This window comes from Gambusia affinis, linkage group LG18 (assembly GCF_019740435.1).
Source record: "Gambusia affinis linkage group LG18, SWU_Gaff_1.0, whole genome shotgun sequence".
Classification (NCBI taxonomy): Eukaryota; Metazoa; Chordata; class Actinopteri; order Cyprinodontiformes; family Poeciliidae; genus Gambusia; species Gambusia affinis.
Genome location: NC_057885.1, coordinates 19,823,261 through 19,844,724, shown reverse-complemented (window position 1 = coordinate 19,844,724; position 21,464 = coordinate 19,823,261). Strand labels below are relative to the sequence as shown.

Here is a 21,464-nt window from a genome sequence, read left to right as displayed (position 1 = left end):
AACAAGAGGAATTTAATATGGTTAAAAACCATCAAACTTTTCATTTCTAATTTTTTTTACCCAGTTTTTGTGTTGTTTATGTGTAAAGATCAGTTTGAGGTCTGAACCTGCGTCGCTTTACCGATGAACATGTACGATGGGAAATTGTACATTTTTCTAAACGTCGTAGAAAATAAACGCGGCTTCATTAAGCTTTTCGTGGTAGTTAAAGACGAAGTCGTGTTTTGCAGGATTTTTTTCCCATTTAATCCTTCATTAAACCAGATGAGAAAAAGCTCATTTCTGTCCCGATTATGATAACAAGCCCTGATATTTCTGGCGTCTGCAGGTCGCTGTGGTTTGGAAAGCCGATTATGGGGTTCCTGGGGGGTTTCAGGAAACTGCTCATCACTGGTTTGATTGGATGAAAGATTTTTAAAAATGTCAAGAAAACAAATAGCTATTTTTTCCCCCACAGCTTGATTCGAGCCGCCTCGCCCGCTCGTTGCAGAAGACGTCAATCAAGCTTTGCTTTTTTCCACTTTCCCCACCTTGTTTCTTTCCGGTAATGATTGCTTGATTTCTGCTTTTCCCATGCAGTCACCTCACGTGAGAAAAAGAAGAAATAAAAACGAGTTTCTGCAGTTATTTCAAAGTCACTTCGATATTCAAACCTTTTCAGACCTTTTACAGATTTTTTTTGACAGAAAGCTTTTGATGCACATCAATAAAACACAAAGACAGTTACCTCTGCTATTGGCTTTTGCTTCCATTGGTCCCACTGATAATTGCTGCTTTCATTATGTTTGACAAAAATGTTGAAAAAATACCTCAAGTTCAAACTCCAGTCCAACTACTTAAGAGTTTTAAAAGTTGTCCGTACTTTTCTTAAATAATCTCCACTGACGTTCTCGTCTCGTCAGGCGCCTCATCTTTTGGACAAAGTTTTTATTCAATTATTTTTATCCATTTTGTACTTCCTCTAAGGTTTATTGATTTATATGCTGTAAATGCTTGAAACACAAAGTCTAATTTGTTGTCTTGGTCAATAAAACCAATCCTGGTTCTGATTTTGATGAAAGGGAAACCAAGAACATTTCTCCAGGTTTGGTGCTATAGAGAGAAAAATCTTTCACTTTTCCTGTTTGCAAAAGCCTGAATAACATCCAGCTACATTTTTCACTTTTACTCCTTCACAGGTTTTCTACAGGTTTATTCTCTAAGACTGATTAAATGAAGTAGATTTTTATGTTTTTATGTAGATGTGCTAAATTTTGTAGCACAAACTGTTCAGGTGCATCACGACTGTTTCAGTTCAGCAGCAACAACATCGTAAGTACGGTTTTATCTTTTGTCAACATTTAAAGCTTATTCATTTTTGTTCCAGTTTCGGTACTTATTTTGATTTCTGAACGGTTCTCAAGAATCCACACGTCCTAATTTACAGCTCCAATGTTGTCGAAGCTTCACATCCTGCAGAAAAACACAATGTAGTGCCAGTCTGGAGTGTCGGTGATGCTTATACAGACTCAATGTCGCTCATTGTTATGGTTCTTCATCAGTGAGTTTTTCAAGTTATTTTACTTTTCATAACATCCAGTGACCTAAATAAATGGTTTCCTGTTATGTTTACACCGCAGGAAACAACTATGGATTAATTATTAGAGGTTTTTAGACATTTTTACTGTTTATTTTTAAACCCAAAATGTTTCATTTTAACAGAGCCCCCTAGTGGACATGGGGGATTTTTCTTCTTTTGCGTTCTCGCAATATTTAGTGGTCAGTTTATGCAACATCTTGAATACTGAAAGATGTTGCATAAACTTCAATAAACTGTATTGAAGTTTTTCTGCTTCAATATAATGTTTTTGTAAGGTTTTTCTATGTTTGTTAATCTTTCATTTGTGAGGGTTTTTATTTTTATTTTATGCCTTCTTGTTTTGGAGATTTGTAAAATAATGGATAAGAGCAGGTCAAACATGGGATTTTCATCCTTAATCCAAAACTAATACATGACAGAAACATTCTTTAAGAAGAAAATAAAGAACTATTCAGACTTTTGTTAGTTATTTTCACAGGGCAATATCACAGTCTAACAGTTGTTTTGTGTGTCTTAGTCTGAATAGTTGATAAATGTGCAGCCAAATCTCCATTTTACACAAACTAACATGAACATGCAGTTAATAGATGCTTTTTTAGCCGGTTTTCTGCACCAAAGAGTTAAGAATAAAATATGTTTTGACTCAATATCTTTAAGTGTGCAATTTTAAATTGACATTTTTTACTGTGACTGCATACAAAAAACAAAAACCAGTTTGTATTTGCTAACTTATTGCGAGGGAACTTAAAAGATAAAATTTCCCCACTTCAGTATTTTGTAGGGAAATGTTTAGTTTGATCCCAGCTCAGCAACAACTTATGAAAATATAAACAAAGATAAATTGTGGCATATTTTTTACTATTTTTTTGGACTGAAATGGCAACACAGTGATCCACATTAGAGAAGCAAATCTTTCAGTGTCTTTTTGTCACGATTCGATCCAGAAATAAATTTTATATCAAACGTTTCATAGATGCTGTTTATGTTATGAAATTGACAAGAGAAAAAAAAAAACTGTGTAAACAAAAACAACATTCCAAAAAAATTCTGTGAGGTTTCAAATTTCATCAGTTTATATTTAAGGAGAATTTTTAGGTTTAGGTCTGCAACTTAAATGATCTGCATAAGGTTAGCTTAGCTGCCTGGCTCTTCTTATATAAAAAAATATCATTTTATTATTCAAAATCAAACAATTTCTAGCATTTTGAATTGATTCTGGGCTACAAATTACGATTCTCTATAGGAGTAATATTTTTTTCTGCGTCTCTAAACCGCATCCAGACTTTAAACCAAACAATCTTCCTCATCATCATCCTGCTGTGTTTTTCCCCTGAAACTCCTGAAAACACCTGGTTTCAGAAAACTCCCTGTAAAACCAGCAACAATAGGCGATGAGAAGAGAACAGAATGGGTTTTTAATAAGCTCTGTTTGTACTTTGTGATTGGCGCTAACTCTGGGACACGTTCTCCTTGTAAGATTTAAACTCCTCCTGAATTAACTTCCTGGCTGCATTTTTGCTGCTGCACTCAGAGAATCGTCTCCAGTCCACTTATCAGGCACAACACAACTCTCCACTTTAGTTCTGCTGAAATTAAATATGATTGGGTGGAAGGTTAGCGTTGGCGCCCCACTGGAGGATGAATGGCAACAAAGGGACTTTTTGTGACCATTGCAGGGGCAAAAAAAATAAAATAAAATAAAATAAAAATTCATGATTCAAGACACTTTATGGAGAAGCAATTTGGCCAAATCAGAATTTACAAACTTCCTGGAACATCTTGTGTTGTGCCAGAATATCCTTGAGTTGAAAAGATAAAGCTCTGACTGCAGATTTATTTATTCTTCAAATTTATTTTGTTTATAGCATTTTTCAGAGTTTTGAGTACCGATACAAATCTGTTTTACTTGAATCGGAAATTTGAGAAACTGAAAAAGAAATTGCCATTCAGTATTGGACTTTGGACTCAGTGGTTGCATAAAAGATGTTTCTGTAAGATCTTATGATGGGAAACATCATGGAAACCTGCCTGAAGTTTTTCCAAATCTGAATTTTCCTGACACTGAATAGATTTTAGTAAATAATTCATAAATTCATCTAATTTTTACTTGGGGGGGGGAAAAACCCCCAAAGAATCAAATGAAGAAAATGCAAAAATTCAAAAACCATCCAGATAAATGAGGATTTTTTTCCAGTTATGCCACAGATGAATGCAAGTCTGTATTTTAATATGATTCATGTTGAAATGATAGCCTGTCGTCTTGCGCTGTGACAGTTATTACAAAAAATGGAGCTTAATTCTGGTAGCTGGTGAAATTTAATTTAATATATTTTTAATGAGATCAATACATCAACGTAGCAGAGTGTCTGCACATTTCCACCATCATTTCTGAAGAATTAAACCTTCATAGAAGAAACAGTTCTGATTTTGTTTTAAATATCAGCTCATTTTTACAACACAAACGTCCAGAATGTTAAAGTCTGTAAAAGTTTAATGTTAGAAAGCGATTCCCTACTTGTTTAGATAAAAATTAGAAACATTATTTGGTTCTTATGACTTTATTTTATGTCCATAATTGGAGAAGCTTTGGTTTAACTGCTGTGGCAGCACAAAAATACCAAAAAGCAGAAACATTTGACGAGTCATACCGACTCTCAGGCTTATAAACTCTGACTTGTCAAGCTGAGTTCAAACAAACAACAAATATTAAATATGAAATATTTAATGTAAAGGTTTTGTGTTTTAGTGAATGTTAAATGTTCCACTTTTTCATTGTTGAACAGCAGATCATTATAAAATCTTATGATGTTCAAGAAAACAGCCGATATTTAAAACTCACAGAGATTTTATTTATAGAATGAAAACAAAAGCTGTCGATGTTTTATCTTGGAAAATTAAAAATATTTACATTTTATTAGGCTGCTACCAAAATTTTGGGTTTTTTTTCACTGGGATTTTCAGAGATAGACCAATTAAAATAGCCAATTTATGTGAAAAGAATGTAGAAGGGTTTTTATTTAACTTAAAAAACAATTAAGTAATAATTAATAAAGCATCTTTCACTCCTGATTGTGTTTTGGAAACATCTCTTCCAGTTTTTCTGCATCAAGAATGAGATTTTATGCTGTTCAGACTGGACAGTTCTGGGAACAGTTTTCAAGTTTTACTACAGATTCTCCATTGAATTCAAGTCAGAACTTTGACTAGGCCTTTCTAAAAGCAGAATATTATTAGTTCTGAACTCTTCCTTTGTAGCTCTAGCTTCATTTTTAGGGTCAAAGTTCTTCTGGAAACTCAAATATTTTACGGTTTTCCTTCCCTGTAGCTCCTTCCATCTTTAAACTTTAAACAGTTTCTCTGTTCTTGGTAAACAGAAGCTTCTACAAAGCATGATACTGCCACTACCATGCTCACCTGAGCAGGTGATGCTTCCAGGGTACAGTGGAGAATTTCTTTTCCTCCAAACATCATTTGAATGCAGATTGGAAGGTTACGTTTTTATTTTCTTCTACACGTTTGCTGTGTCTTCTCATGCATTTCTTTCAACAGTTTTTTTTTTTACTGAAAACGAGAATTGTTCACAACTAGAAGTTTTCACATTGAATTTCTCTTCAACTTACAGAGAGAAAAGGTCAAACTGTTCAAATGGTGAGGATGTTTTCACAAGGAGGGTAGCTTCAGTCAGCAAACGTCAGATGAAATTAAATGAAAACACCGTTTTTAACATTTCACACACGTTTACTAAATTTTTGTAAAAAAAAAAAAAATCCACTCTCCATCATGTTTGTTTACACCGATGGAGGAAATAAAGGAGGAGGTCATTTCTCTTCTTCAGTTTTCTTCATGCCACTCTTTTAATTTAGTAAAAATACAACCTGCGGGCAGACGGGGGTCAGGCCGCGCTCCCCTCTTACCCAGAATCCTCTCTGCAATCAGCCTGACGCTCGCTTGTCATTTTGGGCTGACGAGTCGCTGCCGTTGCGCCATGTAATTATTTTCCCGCCTTAGGAATAAAGACTGAATACCTGACACGTGATAAAAACAAACAAAAAAACCAAACCAAGCAGCTGTTTTCTGTTTTGTCAGGAACATGTTTAACATGCTGTTTACCATTACAGGCTCCGTGTCGTCCTATTAAAGCTGTCTTTGTCTCCGGTGTGTTTTTCTCATTCATTCACAATAATAAATGATTTTCTGATTCGTTTGAGCATCAGGACCCAATCCTGCCGTTCTTCCTCAGGGATTTTTTCTTTTAATTATTATTTACACATTTTTTAGAGGTCAGTTCGTTTTTGGGTCCTGTTCTTCAAACCCCACTTACCACCCAGTCAGCATCCAAAGGTTTCACTAACAGAGCAAACAGGGTTTAAAATAAAACTAAAAAAACAAAACAAAACATGGCAGCCGATTTCTTCTTTGATCTTGTGTCTTTTCTTGTGATAAATCTGTGTCTGTGATGCCTTTTTTTTGTTTTTGTGCTCTTTTTAAAGAAAAAAAAAACAATAAGCAAACCTGAACTCTTGAACTGATTTGTCCTTTTTTCACTCTTGCTTCTTTTCTTTTTTTGATATTCTTATTTTTTTTTTTATCGGTTTTTGCCAGTAATCTTTTTTGAAATTTTCTCTTTTCTCTTTTTCCCCCCTTTTTTTCTTAACCCTAGGTCCGCTCACAAAAAAAACTGATGAATCTTCAATGAACAAGCCTCGAGACGAAGGTATTTTTGTTGCATGTTTTTCCTTTTTTTCCTTCTTGTTTTGAAAGTCTTTTTTTGGGGGATGTGTGCACACACACACACACACACACATGCACATTCATGCATCCACACACACACTCACCCCTTCACATTCAGACACACACACACGGGTCATACACCTTCATCATATCAGATGCATACCAATGTGCTGCTGAACAAATGTGTTGCTGACCACTTCAATTAAAGGCTCTGCCGTTTGAATGCTAATTGTTAGCCTTATATAACCTTGGCTGAGCAAACCTGTCTAATGAAACATTATAAAACCATTCACCTCTTTTTCCAGCTGCTCAAATAACAACACCATCGGCTCTGTGCCCTTGAAAATACATTGTCCAAGTATCTATTTTTAAAAAAAAAGCAAATTATTATGCAGATTTTTGAGCAACAAAGCCTCCATTGAAGCCGTAGCAAACAATGAGACTTCATTACAGCAGCGCAGCCTCTTTCTCAAGGCTGAAATTGCTGCTGGACCAAATATTAAGCCGTACTTAGTCCGAGTCAGGGATGATAACATCAAATGGAGTTAAAAAAGAGGAACATCCAAGGACACTGGTGTCCCACTTTGGAAGCTGCAGGTCTAATCTGCTGCTGGGAGGAAGCAGGAAAACTTCCAGGCAGCCTGCAGTTTACCTCCCACCTGCTGCACTTACACCAAGAGGAAATTTGGTCCACACTTTCATCTCCCGTCTTTGTTCTCCTTGTTTCTTGGAGGAAAAAAAAGATGACGGATGGTATTTTGATGCAGCTATTTTTAAGGGTTGTGCTGCTCTTTTTCTCGCTCCAAGATGCTCTTTGATTTAAGGATTTTTTTCTTCTTCTTTTTTTATGTTTTTTAAGTCTGAAGTCGGGGGAAGTTTGAAACAGGATTTTCTCGATAATCAAACGAGTCGGCACAGACACGTCTTTTTGGGCTGCCGCAGTCAGGAAAGCGGGGAAACGTTCATCTTCCCTAAACACATTTTACCAGATTTGAAGGGAAATTTCTGATTCCATTTATCCAAACCTGCATCTAAATCCTCTTCAAAGGTAAAATAAAACACATTTAACGCTGGAAACAGCTCCGTCTTCTCAACATAGTTCAGTTTTAAAGCTAAAAAGATGCTTTAAAATTAATGAAGATGATAATTAATCCTGATAGAAATTGAGGAATAGCCTCTTCCCTGTAAAATTAACTTCATTACCCATCATTAGTTCCACCAATAACCAGGTTTTCCACTAATAAAAATCATTTTTCATGCTAAAACATATTTTATTTTGTTCTGTGTATGTTATATTCAGTCATTCGCTCTCCATGAAGGTTTTATTTGGAGATAAATTATTCGGCTGCTGAATAATTTGCATGAGAAAGAACAAAGAAATAATAATTTAATCAGGATTCACCGTCAAAGATCTGGTTTAGGATTTTATTCCTTTATTGGAGAGAAAAAAAATACATGAGCTCAAAATATTAAAACAGTTTAAAACAGCAGAAAGAAATAAATCTTTTTGTTCTCAGATATTTTACTTTTCAGGAAAGTGAACTGAACTGGATTAGACTAAATTGAACAGAACTGAACTGAAATTAATCCAACGTTTTGAGCTGAATGTTCAGTTTAAAAGAAAGAAGAGTGTTGAATTGACTTGGATTGAACTGAACTGAATTCATTTTAGTTCAGTTCATTTCTGCTCAGTTAGACTTAAATAAATATTTTTTTTGTCGTTACACTTCTATTAAATTTTATTCAGTTTGTTTTGGATAAACTGTTTGATTTAATTTGTGAATTCAGTTCATTTCTGCTTCATCAAAAATATTTAATTCAGTTCAGTGACATTACACACACAACTCCAAATGATTTAATTTACATTTCAATTCACTAAATTTGTTGATTTTGATTAAAATCTGCTTAGTTTGGATCAGTTTTCTGAAATTCTGCGTAGTTTATTTCACTTCAGCTCAATTCAATCTGGTTCCATTTATTTCTATTCAGTTTGGTTCGATTAAATTCACTGAAATAACTTCAGTTCACAATGGAGATTGATTCAGTTCTTTTCAGTTGAACTGAATTAAATTCAGTCGGGTTTAACTAACTTCAGTCCAGTTCATTTAAACCAGTTTGAACTCCATTTGATTTCATCAGTTTGTTTATTTGATTCACTTTGCATTCAGTTCAGTCTAATTGAATTTGCTTCAACTCTGATTTTTTTTTAAGTGTGACCCGTTTCCAACAGTCGGCATATTGTTGTTCAAAAACCAAACAACTTGCATTTAACAGTTTTTCTCATTTTATTTTGATTGTGTTAACTTAAATTCAAGTTAAAAAATAACAGATTTCAGTCAGTTTTACTTTAAATTACTAAGCAGTTTGGAAGACAATGTCGTTACTAGCATTTATTGAGGTTTTGGTCTTTAAAAGAAATCATATTTTCCTACATTTTCCATGAAAATAATACGATTCCACACATAAATGTAGCTGCTGAATCGCCCCGTCTTTTCAGGGAACCTGCTGAGATCTTGTGTTCCTCGCTGTCAGCCGTTTCTGCTCATCGTCGCTGTAAAAGTCTAAGAAAGTGAAAGGGGATCAGCGTAGCGAAACAGCATCATTATGTGTTTAAACCCAGGAGATTTTCCTTCCAAGCAGCAGCCTGTTTGGATGCAGAAAAGGTGCTGCATTATTGTGGGAACAATGCAGACGTGGCTCTGCCTCACAGGCTGCGTTGTGTAAGGATCCAGCTGTTGCTTTGAGTCGGTCCTCGAAGGAAAACGCCTAGAAACCGACTCACTGCTGTGACCTGAACCCTATCAGTCCGGGCTGCTTTTCTGCTTCCATTTATAAACAAAACAATTATTTCACCATATTTTTAATCCGCAGGGGAGACGAAAATCTGCTCAAAGGGTAACTGGTGCAGTTTTAAAGTCGATGTTTTGTGGTTAGGATAGGTATAAAAAACTTTGCTTTTTTTTTTTTTGTACAAAATCAATCCTAGATGACGAGATTTTAGTCTGTCGGTTCTGTTTTAGGGACTTTGTCGCTTTAAATCTAAATAAGCTGCAGCTGCAAATCAACATTCACACTCATGTGGAAATGGCTGCAAACAGATGTAAAGTTAAACAACCAAACATCTTTGATAAGCATTAGTGGTGCCTCCTGCACAGCCAACTTGAATGCAGCAAGTGGTTTCTGGATGGTAAGTCAGCAACAAAATATTTGTGTTACTTTTTATCCAGCAGCCATTGTACAGCACATGACCAAACATGCTGGAGTTACGGCTGTGTTGCTAGGTAATGTGGAGAATTGATCCATTCTCCATGCTAAGATCTTGATGTAAGAGGTTGAAGAAGAGTCAGTGAGTTGAGTTCATGAATTATTGAATACCAAAATACAGCTGGTCCATTTCTCATGCTACCTTTAGGCGCTAACAGACAAAATGGCATCAAACAAAAGTTTTCCATCGTCTTTGTTATCCTCTATCTGAGCTACGCCGTAAAGAGGGAGTTTCCTACTGTGTCACATCCTCCAACCTTACCTTTGAGGGTATTTCTTAACATGTCATTTACTTGAACTTTAGCTTTGCGACTAGCTAAGAGAGATAGAAAAAAAAAGACAGAATTATTTATTCCCAACAGTAACAAGGCAATGTGACTTGATAATTGTAAGGTTTTAGAAACTGTTTTTGTTTTTTCAGACACCAACATGTAGCTGAGTGGGTTTGTTTGTTTTTTTTTTTTTTTTTTTTTGAGTGCTTGGGTTGATTTTAGAAGCAGTTGAGATCCAAATGGAAGCATAAAAACAAAACAAAATGTGAATTTAAAGAAAACCTCATCTGAAACCAATGGTTTTACTTGGAAGTTGCTTCTGCTTGAGGTGCGAGGAAGCAAAGAGCGCTGAGGCGAAGAGCTCAGATTCAGGCTTTAGACAGATTGGTGCAGCAGCCAGCGTGTTGAGCTGCAGTGTGTGTGCACAGAGAGGAAGATGATGGGATTACAGACTAAAGCGAGATTGGACCAGATCAACAAAGGGAGAGCGGAAGCATTCGACTTTTATGTTTTCCTCCGACGATCCAGAACCACCTGAGCCCCGAATCGGGACCTCGTTGCTGGCAGGAAGAGCTTCACCTTCTCTTTGATGAGCGCAGACATCATGAGCTCAGTGAAACAAGCAGGGCAAAGGCGACAGAACGGAGGAAAATTCACAGCAAGCCGAATTAAAAGATACAGAGGGAAAGTAAAATGGCATCACACGTCGTTGCACAATAAAGTGCAGGAATTAATTTTAAACCTCTCGAATGAAATGCTGGCTTTCAATTACAATCAGCTGGTAGATAAAACTATTTGAGCACATAAGGGAGCAATTATTTTTGCACCGTTTACAATACAAATACAGCGCTTAGATGTTGGAAGATGTTTTTATACAAGGAAATCCTCACTGAAACGTTCAGAAGAAGTTTGATTTTTATTGTATTTTATGTGGAAAGAGGAGCTCAAACAAAAGAAAATTTCAATATAGATCCTTAGTCTCAAAGCAAATATTACTTCTCTGGATAAACGTTTACTTCCAAGACAAAAAAAAATTTGCTCTGTACTCTTAGAGCAATTACGATCAAACTGGGATCTGAAAATCCTATAGCAGACATTTTATCCTTCGAAGAGCAAGTTAAAAAACTTATTTTTGATTTGTTCCTGGTTCTGTTCTGTTCAGTGATAAGAACAGGATGAACTGGTAGCAATTCAAGCTAATCCCAAAGCCTTTTCAGAACATAACGCGTGTAGAACCAGCAGGACCAAATCCATATTGGATTTTCAGATGAGTTGCTCAAATTTGTCCAAACTTAGAGACGTTTTCCAGTTTATTTTCCAACTTGGGATTGGAAATGTGTTATCTGAATGGTTTTAGAAGCATCCATTCCCATTCTGAAGAGGAAGACAGCTCTGAATGCTCAAATAAAAGCTAACGTCCAAAATTTGGATAGATTTTGTCATTTGATAAAATTCATAATGTTTAATGTAGCATGCTAAAAGAATTTGTGTTCGATATTATGGCTATTTTTGATGTACAGAACCTTTATTACAGTTACTAAGTGATACCTGACGTATTGCATAGAGTATTATTTATGTTCATTACACAGAAGAATGATAAACCTTCCTGTTAGATGCTAATGGAAGCTGAACGTGTGTCTCATCTTTTCTATCACCTTCATCCCATCCAAGGTTGCCGGGTAACGTTAACCAAAAATAAAAGGGAGTGTCTCAATGTTTAAACTCAGAAAACCTTTAAGCCCTCTCATGCTCTGTCAGGTTTCATCCAACCAGGCCTGTTTCCCATGCTGGTCTTTCTGATTCGGCTCTGTTTCCCACGACGATAACAGGAAATAGGTAGAAAAATAAAAAAAGTAACTCTGGTTCCTGGAAAAGGTTCCTGCTGTGAAGTTTTCTGCTGGTTTCTTTTAGACTGAGGACCTTAGTGATAGTAAAACAGAAAAATTACGGTTGTTCAAATTCCTGTTTGTAGGATTCAGTCCATGCCGGTTTCTCTTGCATGGAATGCAATAGAAACTAAACAAAAATTAAGACGCTGACGCTCATATTCATGTCCAAACTGGAAAACTATACGCCTACATCTTGACAGCTTATTACTGGTTATAACTTTGAATAATTCTTCACTCACAGACACAGAAGACGATATTTAGACACAGCAGAGGCAGTTATTGTATAAAAAACATCTCCAACATCAACAGTAAAAGCCCGCAGGATTTACATAACAGCCCCACAAAATGGTGGATGGAGCAACAGCAGAACGCCATTAAACTGATTGTCTCTACACCCTGTGAGGCTCCAGCGATCATTGGACATGAAACTTGATGCTTCCTATTATTCCACATACACAGTAGCAGATCACAGTAATACAACAACGGCCTGGCAGAAGCATCTGAGGCCATATTTACTACTTTCAAAGTGAATACAATCAAAATGCTTGTAAAAGTTTATGTGTAAAATGTGCTGAAAGCTCAGAGCAGGACAATGGCCCCGTGTGTGTGTGTGTGTGTGTGTGTGTGTGTGTGTGTGTGCTGCTGAACAGCCTGTAAGAATGAAAAGTTGTTTTCTGCAGTTTGCATGAGTGAGCACAGTTCACTGAAATAGTGGATCTTAATTAAAAATGTCACAACAGATGAAAACGTCCTAGATATTTTTATTGATGTGTCACTTCCTGCCATTTGGTTGCTGATTTTATTAGTTCGGATTCTGGAGTTAATTACAAATGATTGTTGATATTCTAATATGAGCAAAGAACACATGGGGGGCTAAGTGTTTATTAGCAGGAGGGCAAAAGGTTTTACCACTGGGGAAGTTATTTCAGACGACGAAAATACAAGATGATAAATATTACTGGACAGATTTAGGCGTTTTTATGTGTTTATCATCTTTTTTTTTTAGTTTATCTTCATGTTTCTCTGCAACTGGATTCAGTCTCATTAATCATTCGGTATGGAGGTTATACATTTGATGTTTTCTGCCTCTGTCTGAAAACAGTGTTTTGCTCTCTGAATGCCTGTGGAGCAGCAGAGATAAACCTGGACATGATGGTGGATGTTAGTAGTGCCTTTAAATCAAAAAAGAGAAACACACACAAGAAATAAAGGCTTATTATTATAAAATCTGTAGAACTTTCTCTGTTCTGTTAGTATTATGGGTAAAAAGAATACTATTTTGCAACACTTTTGCAAGCTGTGGACTCATTTACAGTCAATTAAATGCTATAATTTTGCTTATATGTATATATGTTTTCTATATCACAGTCAAAGATGAAACGTAATATGACTTTTACTTTTAACAGATTACATCTGTCGTTAAAACACTTTTACTTATTGAATTTATGATTGATATACAGCTCTGGAAAACGTTAATAGACCACTGCAAAATGACGAGTTTCTTTAATTTTTACTTTTTATAGGTTTATGTTTGAGTAAAATGAACATTGCTCTTTTATTGTATGAACTACTGGAATGATTTATTCCTATGAACTATTAGTAGAAAATGAGAAATGGTCAAAATAAGGAACAGGTTGCAGAGCTTTCAGAACTCAGAAAATCCAAACAAAACAAGTTCATATTCATTTAGAAACAACAACACTAATGTTTTAACTCAGGAAGAGTTCATACATATTAATTGTACTATAAAATGACACCATGTGTCTGGAATATATACACTGCTGCCTTTTTATTCATTATTCTACAGACGGGATTTGGATATCATTCAGAAAGTTATTATTCTTCATCTTAATCATTTGTTGTCTGGAAAATTTGACTTGGCAGCGAATCAAAATGAGGAAGGATCAGTGGGATGGCTGCAAGCTGGTGGCCCTCTGGGACAGAAGCACATTTTTTGACAGGCAGCCAATGTGTTTAGCTGCTCAGCCGTATATATTCCTCTTCATTCTGCTTGTGTTTACTTATTTCACACAATATAGTTAGCGAGCGAGTAAACCCGGTCCTTCTCTCTCTCTTTACTATCCTGGATTTCTGGTCTTTGGACTTTGCTCTCCACTTCAAAACATTTCCTCGCTGGATCTTGCTAGCAGTACCTTATTTTGGGAAGCAGCGCCATGCATGCATGGACGCTCGGCGCCTTTCATCTTTTTCACATAATTGGGTGCATCTCGAGAAACGTTGTCCTGCTAAATCTCCACATTTCTTGGGGGATTTTCACAATGCAGACAGTTGACAATATGCCAACTCTCCAAGTTGTGACAAAAAACAGAAAGGACAAGAAGTCAGAAATAGAGACTGCATTCATCATATTGTTGATTTCATTCTTTTTTTTTTTCCTCTACATCCTCGTGTGCTGAGCAGAAATGACTTTTTATAAGAGGATTTTGAATGAAATGAGGTGGCATGGGGACAAGATTGAGTAGTGGTGTGTATTAAAAATTGATGAAAGAAGAATGAAAAGGAAAACAATGAAGGGCAGGGAGATGAATATTCCAGCAGAACCCTTTAGCAGGAAATTCATAACAAATCGGAGCTGCCGGGCGCGGAGAACTCCCTCGTGTCGAGGATGAGATGGCGTGGTGCAGCGCCGCGCGGCACCAAATTGAATCCGATGCAGGGAGAGGATCAACAGCACTGTCAAATCAACTTTATTTTAACATTACTACAGAGACCCAATTTCTTTTTCCATTCTATCATCACGCTTCTCGGTGGGCCTGTCGGCTATTTGCTGTCGAGCCGCCCCGGTTCCCCCATTACCTTTGTGCTCGGCCCACGTCGAGTCAAGGTTATGTCGATACCGCATCCTGCACACCTACTCCACCGCGCGATGACGGATAGTGTTTTATTGAGCCTGAAACCCTTTGACAAACCAAAGGAAAGTGAAGAGGAGGGAGAGGAAGAGATGAAAAAGGATTGGAAGCTACCCGGAGGTACATTTGGACTGAAAACTGGGGAAGAGCGAACCAACCGCCTGGCAACTCGAGGCTCGTCAGCTACTTTAGTGCTCGGGAAAAAGCTCCAGACTTTCCTTTTTATCCTTTTTGGTCTTGCACTTGGCTGCATTCAGTGTCATGTGGGATGCTTATAAGGGATTTAGGGACTCTGGCTCAGTTCCTTCTCCACTGCTGGACCTCAGTGAATACCCCAAACAGCTATTGTGGGTCTATATAATCCAAATCAATAAACTTAAAAGTACTCAATGAAACAAATCAAGCCCAGACTCGTCAACTTGTGTTGCAGAATGGACCTCCCAGCAGTCATCACTGAGATTGGTGTTAGCAGTGAAGCATGGCAGGATTAAACCCTTGGGTTGGTTATTCTGCAGTTCTGAGAGAAAATAAAATTCATGAAGCATCAGTTGCTTTTATACTGTGTGGATTCTCAATATGCTGCATAACAAATCTTAAAAACCTTCCCTTTTAATACTTTCTAATTAGGTCTGCAATGATTAATCGGTTCAGTCGTGATTAATCGAGTTTTTAAATAACCATCAACTAATTTAGCAGTCGTTAACTGGAGTACACAAATAAAAGAAAAGAACATTTGCTGCAAGAATAACACTAAATAAACCAAAACTGTACAAAAAATATGTACATTTTCCACTTAAGATGAAGTTTTAGCTTCACCCAGTTCAAATTTCATAAAAAAAAAGTCACATTATCCATATTTTTCTGTTCAGTTATTAATCAAAGTCAACAGATTAGCTTTACACTATTGATGTTAAATCAAGCAGGAACTTCTGAGCTTTTCACTTGTTGGTGTTAAACAGCAAAAAATGTTTTAGCTGTAAATGCAAATGATCAAGGATTCATTGAAGGAATGCTGTGGTTGAATTTTAGGTCATAAAATGTTTATTTTGTAAATTAAAAAAGAGTATTTGAATTATTTGTTTATTTTATATATTTCTAATGTATAAAAATGGCTTTAGTAGTTAAATAAACAATAATTTTTTATCCGATCAATCAATTAATCATCAGAATAATCAATTATTCTTTGAAGAATTTTAATTAATATGAGTTACAATAACATTTAATTTCTCTTTGGGATCAGTAAAGCATATTTGAATTTGATCTCTAATTAGACATTGCTGCTTTTTTATTAAAATTTATAGTTTGATTGAATTTATTTTTAATTCAGCTCAAATCTGAAATAAGAAGCAGTGCCACTTTGGTGACAAAGTTTAGCCAGTCGTATCCATTCTGTTGTTTATAGATCTATAATATACTGAGACAGCACTGGAGAGGTCAGCGACTCCAGTAATCGATGGTCACTGTCCTGAAACCTTTGGATGCATACCTGATCCAACACTTAAATCAGAAGCCTGAATTTCCTTCCTGGCTGGTGAGGAAGTTTTGCAAAAGCCCAATAATTAACCATTAGCTTGATTTAGGTGTCCTGGAGCAGGGAAGCGTCAAAAGCTGCAGGGCGGTCGCAGTCCCCTGTAATAAAACATCAAAATATATTGAATCACATTGTATCGCATTGTAACAAATTTTGTAATTATGACGCCAATAGGAGCTACTTAAAGAGACAGAGGCCCAATTTCACGTGCCATATTACGAAGCTAAATTTCTTTCAATTTCTGATTGATATATTGAGCATTTTCATAAAAACTGAGGGTGATGTAATTACTTTATTGTGAAATAAAATGACTGGAAAACAGATAATGCTGCTGTCTTGATTGCACCAAAGGTTTTGGTGCTTGTTGTGTGTGTTTCTCAGTCAATTTCACACACTTTTCTGGGTCAAAACTGAATTGGGCTGAATCGATTAATTGAATTAATCATGATTAATCGGTTATTTAAATAATCCTCAACTAATATAGTAATTGATTAATCACTAACAGGAGTATGCAAACTCTAAAAATGATAAATTGTTGAAAAAACCCCCAGCACACTCAGACCAGTAACTGAGCCAAAATTGTACAATTAAACATACTTTTGTATTTATGATGAAAAAGCTGCTTTGTGTGTCAGTTTTTTCTACACAGAACTCCTCAATTAGCATTTTAACTTTACCCAGTTCAAATTCTGTCAAAGAAATCTCCTATTTTCCAATTAGTTAATCCAAAAAACTGTTGAACAGCTTAGTAGACAATATTTTTTTAGCTTCAGATGCATCCTTTGCTACAGACAGTCAAGCATACACGAATGCTGTGTTATTACATTTTAGATTATAATATCTTTATTTTCTTATTCAAAAAGGGAGGTGAATTATTTTCAACTTTTAATATTTTTCTTATATTATGTAAAAGGCTTCAATCTGCAGAATGTGCAATTTTTTTATGCGATTAATCGATTATTTTAGTGACCAGTTATTCTATTCTAACAATTAATCATTGTTTGTAGCTCTACACTGAATAGGTTGAAGAAATCCCCCTATCATTTTAGACTTTTGTCTTAAACAGCTTTAAATCTGTGTACTTATGGCACATCATGCAAGTTTATACAGAGTTTGAAAACATTCACTATTCTTTTAAAATCTATTGTTCATGTTCAGTGAGAGTCTCAAATCACCAGATAACATCCGCTGGCTGAAGCCAATTTGTGCTCAAGGTCTAAAACTCACAGTGAGGCATCAAAACCCAACAATGCATTGATTTGAAAAGCTCTCCGACTTCTAAACCTGCACAATAACATGATTCACGTTCAGAAATATTCTGTCACTTATTCACAGACGGCTAAAAAAACCTTTCTCTTTGACAATCTATGGCGGGAAATAATGTTTTAGCTCAATCTAAGGCCATGATGAAGGCCGTTTGCCTTGCTGATGAAGACAGCTAAATGTGCAAAAGTAAAATTTATCTTCATCATTTTTCTCAGAATTCTTACACTTTTTATCTCAGAATTACAATTTTTATTTCTCGGAATTTTGACTTTTTTCAGAATTCTGAAGTTTGATTGATTAAAGTCAGACCACTGAGATTAAAATCAGAGTTCGTTTTTTGTCTTTCATTGGTTTGATTTGTCTTGCCTAAAACACCTCTATCTGTTCAGAACCAGTTCTACGGTGTATTTTATTTTTTCTCCTGGTGAAACTTTCAACCCCAAATATATATATATATATTTTTGTTGAAATGTTCAACAGACTTTTTATTCCTGATACCCTTAAAGAAAACACAGAGCTAAAAGTTGGATTTAGAATTTAGTAGAGCTTTTGTAAACCAATCAGAGTGAAAACAGGAGCTGTAGCAGAAACCGCTTTTCCATCATCAGTTTGTCAGGACAAACAGGATGCTGACAGTCCTCTCGCTCTCTGCAGCTCGAGCATTTGTTTGATTACAGATTAGCGGCTGCCTTAGCGCCAGCGACGTAGCCAACCTGGAGGCGGATCTCAGATGTCGCCGTTCACGCTGCAGGAGACGCTTTCGCATCCAGCCCTGAAAAAAAACAGCGGGAAAGATTAATCTTTCCTCCGACTGTTCACACACACTTCTGCCGCTGAGTCAAGTTGCTTTGTTGATTTAGAAAAGTTATCTCTTTAACAAGCCAATGAGTCTCTTTCTGACAATGTTTGTTGCTGCTGCATAAGGATTCCAATTAGGGAGGCATTGTTTTCTGTAAAATAGAGAGTGGTCTGCAGTGACGGAGCTGACAGCAGGTTTTAATGGGAACACTGGTGTCTAAACCGAGACAACAGCCAAGATTGTCTGCACCTAACGTATTGTTTCTGCTGCTGCACCTCAGCAAACTAAAAACACGTCACACCCACAAACTGTACACACTTTGTTCATGACAAAACATAATGTGTTCAGTTATAAATGAAGCAAAATTACAGCAGAAATCTGGAAAAAACAACAACAACAGAGAATCAGTTTGGAGCTGCAACAACTGTTGAGTCAAATTGCAGAAGATGATTCTGTTTCACAGTTTGGTTTTGGTTTTTACTTCTCGAACATAAATGAAGACATAAAAACCAAAAACATTTTAGCTCTTTTGGATTTCATTATGCATTTCTTCAACTCTTAATGTCTAACTGCTGCGTCTTGGGAAATTATTTACAGCTTAATTGGGATCTGGAAGAAAAACAGTTTCCTTATGGATAAAAAAATCTGACAATGCAACCCCTTTACCTCTATACCCTTAAATAAAACACAGAGCTAAAAGTCGGATTTGGAAATCATCTAACTATTTGAGCCTTTGTGCAATTTGATCTCAGTATAAATGCAGCTGTTTTATAAAGATCGCAGACGTTTGTTAAAAAAACAGTAAATCATTTAGTTGTGGAGAATCTTAAAGAGTTTAGGTTGAAAGTCAACATCTCAATCTTTAAATATCTGACAGAGAACAGTTCAATCCACCATCCTGAACAAGGAGAGACGATGGCGCCGCCTGTGGCCATCAGTAACTAAAACGTTTGTTGCTCTAACTCTAAAGCAACGATACCAGCACCAGTAGAAGCTAATGCTAAAGCGCTAACACCATTTCAAATTATATCTGTCCTTGAAAGACCACAACCCTCGAACACCAATTTAATTTTGACATGATTTAAATTTTTTAAGAAAATCAATCAAGCTATTTGACGTTAAATGTTTTTTTTTGCATCAAAAAAGTCACATTTTCTTGATCATGATTGATTTATAAAAGCAAGAAATTGTGCAAAACATCTAAGTGTTTTGTTGGCCCATCTTTGAACAGCTTGGTAAGCCGTTGACTGGAGGTTTACCTTCACTAAAGGTACAACAACACTAAACTAAAAGCACATTCATCTGTCAAAACAGTCCAGTCAAAGTCCCGGTTGTAGAAAAATGTGAAAACCATGAATCATTTTCCTCCCAAATGCGTTGAAGTTTGTGGCTGTAATGTCAGAAAACATAGAAGAGCTCAGGATGTTTTGTGAAATACTTCATCTGAATTTATCTGTAAAAATAATTGCCCTCTAATTAAAAGGATTTGCTAGAAGCTAAGGAATTTATTTTATTTACATACAAATGTAGGTGTTTACACACAGATGTTCGCCTGAGTGAAAACGAGCCAGGATTTCATGTCATGCATAAATAATCCTTGTTAGCAGTCAAACATCAAGCAAATGTAGAATCGGGCGTTTAGTAGCAGAAAGCGTAAATGCTTCAAATAGGATTTTTAGCATTTTGACGGCGCACATGTAATTTAGTTCATGCATGACTTGATCACAATTGGTTAAAGTGAGCTTTAGCACTTAATTGTCAGGAAAAACATATATGCATTTTTAATGCAAAACTAATTGCATCTATTCTAGTTTTGCACAAAATAAAGACATAAAAACACAGTTTGATGCTGAAAGCTCCTCATTCCCAAGTGTGTGTTTATAGGCAAAGATAAAATCAGAGTATATCTCCGCTGGGGACAGAACAACCAAGCCAACCCCGGTCAATAAAGTCCGACGGCAACACACACTCGCATTCATTCAGCCCCAATTAGACCCCCGACGCCTCATGAAACCTGAGCCGGAGCGGCGGTCCCGGTTACGACCCGATCGTTACAGCAGGGAGGGACGCTGTGACGGGCAGGAAGGAGGGAGGCGGAGCGGAGATAATGAGAGGTTGCATCAGGACAGAGAAGCACTGGGCTGCAGTTGATTGCAGTTTATTTATAGACACGCTGTGGACACTTTGTGCAAGAAAAAACTTGAGATGTGGGGTTGCTTTTATACCTGCAGGTTTTTATACCTGCAGACTCACTGTGAAGCTCTACAGCGTCTGAAACGAAGCGTTGAAAAGTCAAATCCTTACTTATCAGCTTTGATACACACAATGGTTAATATCAATTAATCAATCAATAAAGGATATTTTATAGCATATTTCAGCAACAAGGCAGTTCAAAGTGCTTTGGATCTTAAAAACACAAGAAATCAACAATTAAAACATAATTTTTTTTCCAAGTGTTTCATATTATGGTCTAGATTTGTGGTGCATAGAAGCTGAGTGTTGCTTCTCCATGTTTGGTTATAGTGATGCAGAACCAGAACCAGAACCCAGTAACTATTAATAACTACTGTGTAAGTAGAAATTTACCTGCTCTTTAATTTTCTGGGGTTTGTAGATTTTACACACATCTGTTGTTTTTGGTTCATGATTATTTCCTTCATTTATTTTTATTTCCCATGATTTATTTCTCTTCCAAACTGTAAGGAAGCTTTTTATCTTCCTTTTTGGAGAAAACGGCCTCTTCCTTGCTGCGTGGCTTTTCAGGCTGTGATTGTTATTTACTTAGCAAAATCCTCAAGTTATTGTAATCTTAACTCACCTAAAACAGGAGACTCTCATTTAAAATGTCACAGTGAGGAAAAAAAGTTGTTTTTTATATAGTGTATATAAACATTTGGCTTCAAATGTATATTTTCAACTTAACAAATATAATTCCAGTCTGAATGCAACAAGAATGTCTCTCTACTTTTACCCACTTAAATGAAAAACGCTTCAGAAAGGAAACATTTATTTTATCATGTTTTTTTCTTGAACTCAGGAAGTCAAAAACTCATGAAGTTGAAAATTGATTTTTAATTTTGCAGATGTAGGCAGGTAAAAAACATACGTTGTGTTGAAAAAATGTACTTCTAGATTTAATATTCTCTCCCATCCATCCATTGCTGAGGAATCTCTGCTGGGACGTTTTGTTTTTATCTTTTGAACAGGATAAAAATGAGCCTCTCTTCTGGAAATTTGGGAACGTTGGGAAAATCTGACATGAA

The 21,464-nt window shown here is 36.2% G+C and overlaps 1 protein-coding gene across 4 annotated transcripts in view; it reads left to right on the top strand.

The window, feature by feature from the left end:
• The window catches only part of nlgn2a (neuroligin 2a), a 240,973-nt gene that overhangs the window by 129,433 nt on the left and 90,076 nt on the right, over positions 1 to 21,464 (top strand). For 3 of the 4 annotated variants that reach the window (XM_044097165.1, XM_044097163.1, XM_044097164.1), the window contains one exon: positions 6,240 to 6,293. The exons of the other annotated variant lie outside the window; for it this stretch is intronic. In XM_044097165.1, the coding sequence (XP_043953100.1) occupies positions 6,240 to 6,293 (54 nt within the window). The remainder of the gene's footprint in view (positions 1 to 6,239; positions 6,294 to 21,464) is intronic. 4 annotated transcript variants of the gene reach the window in all.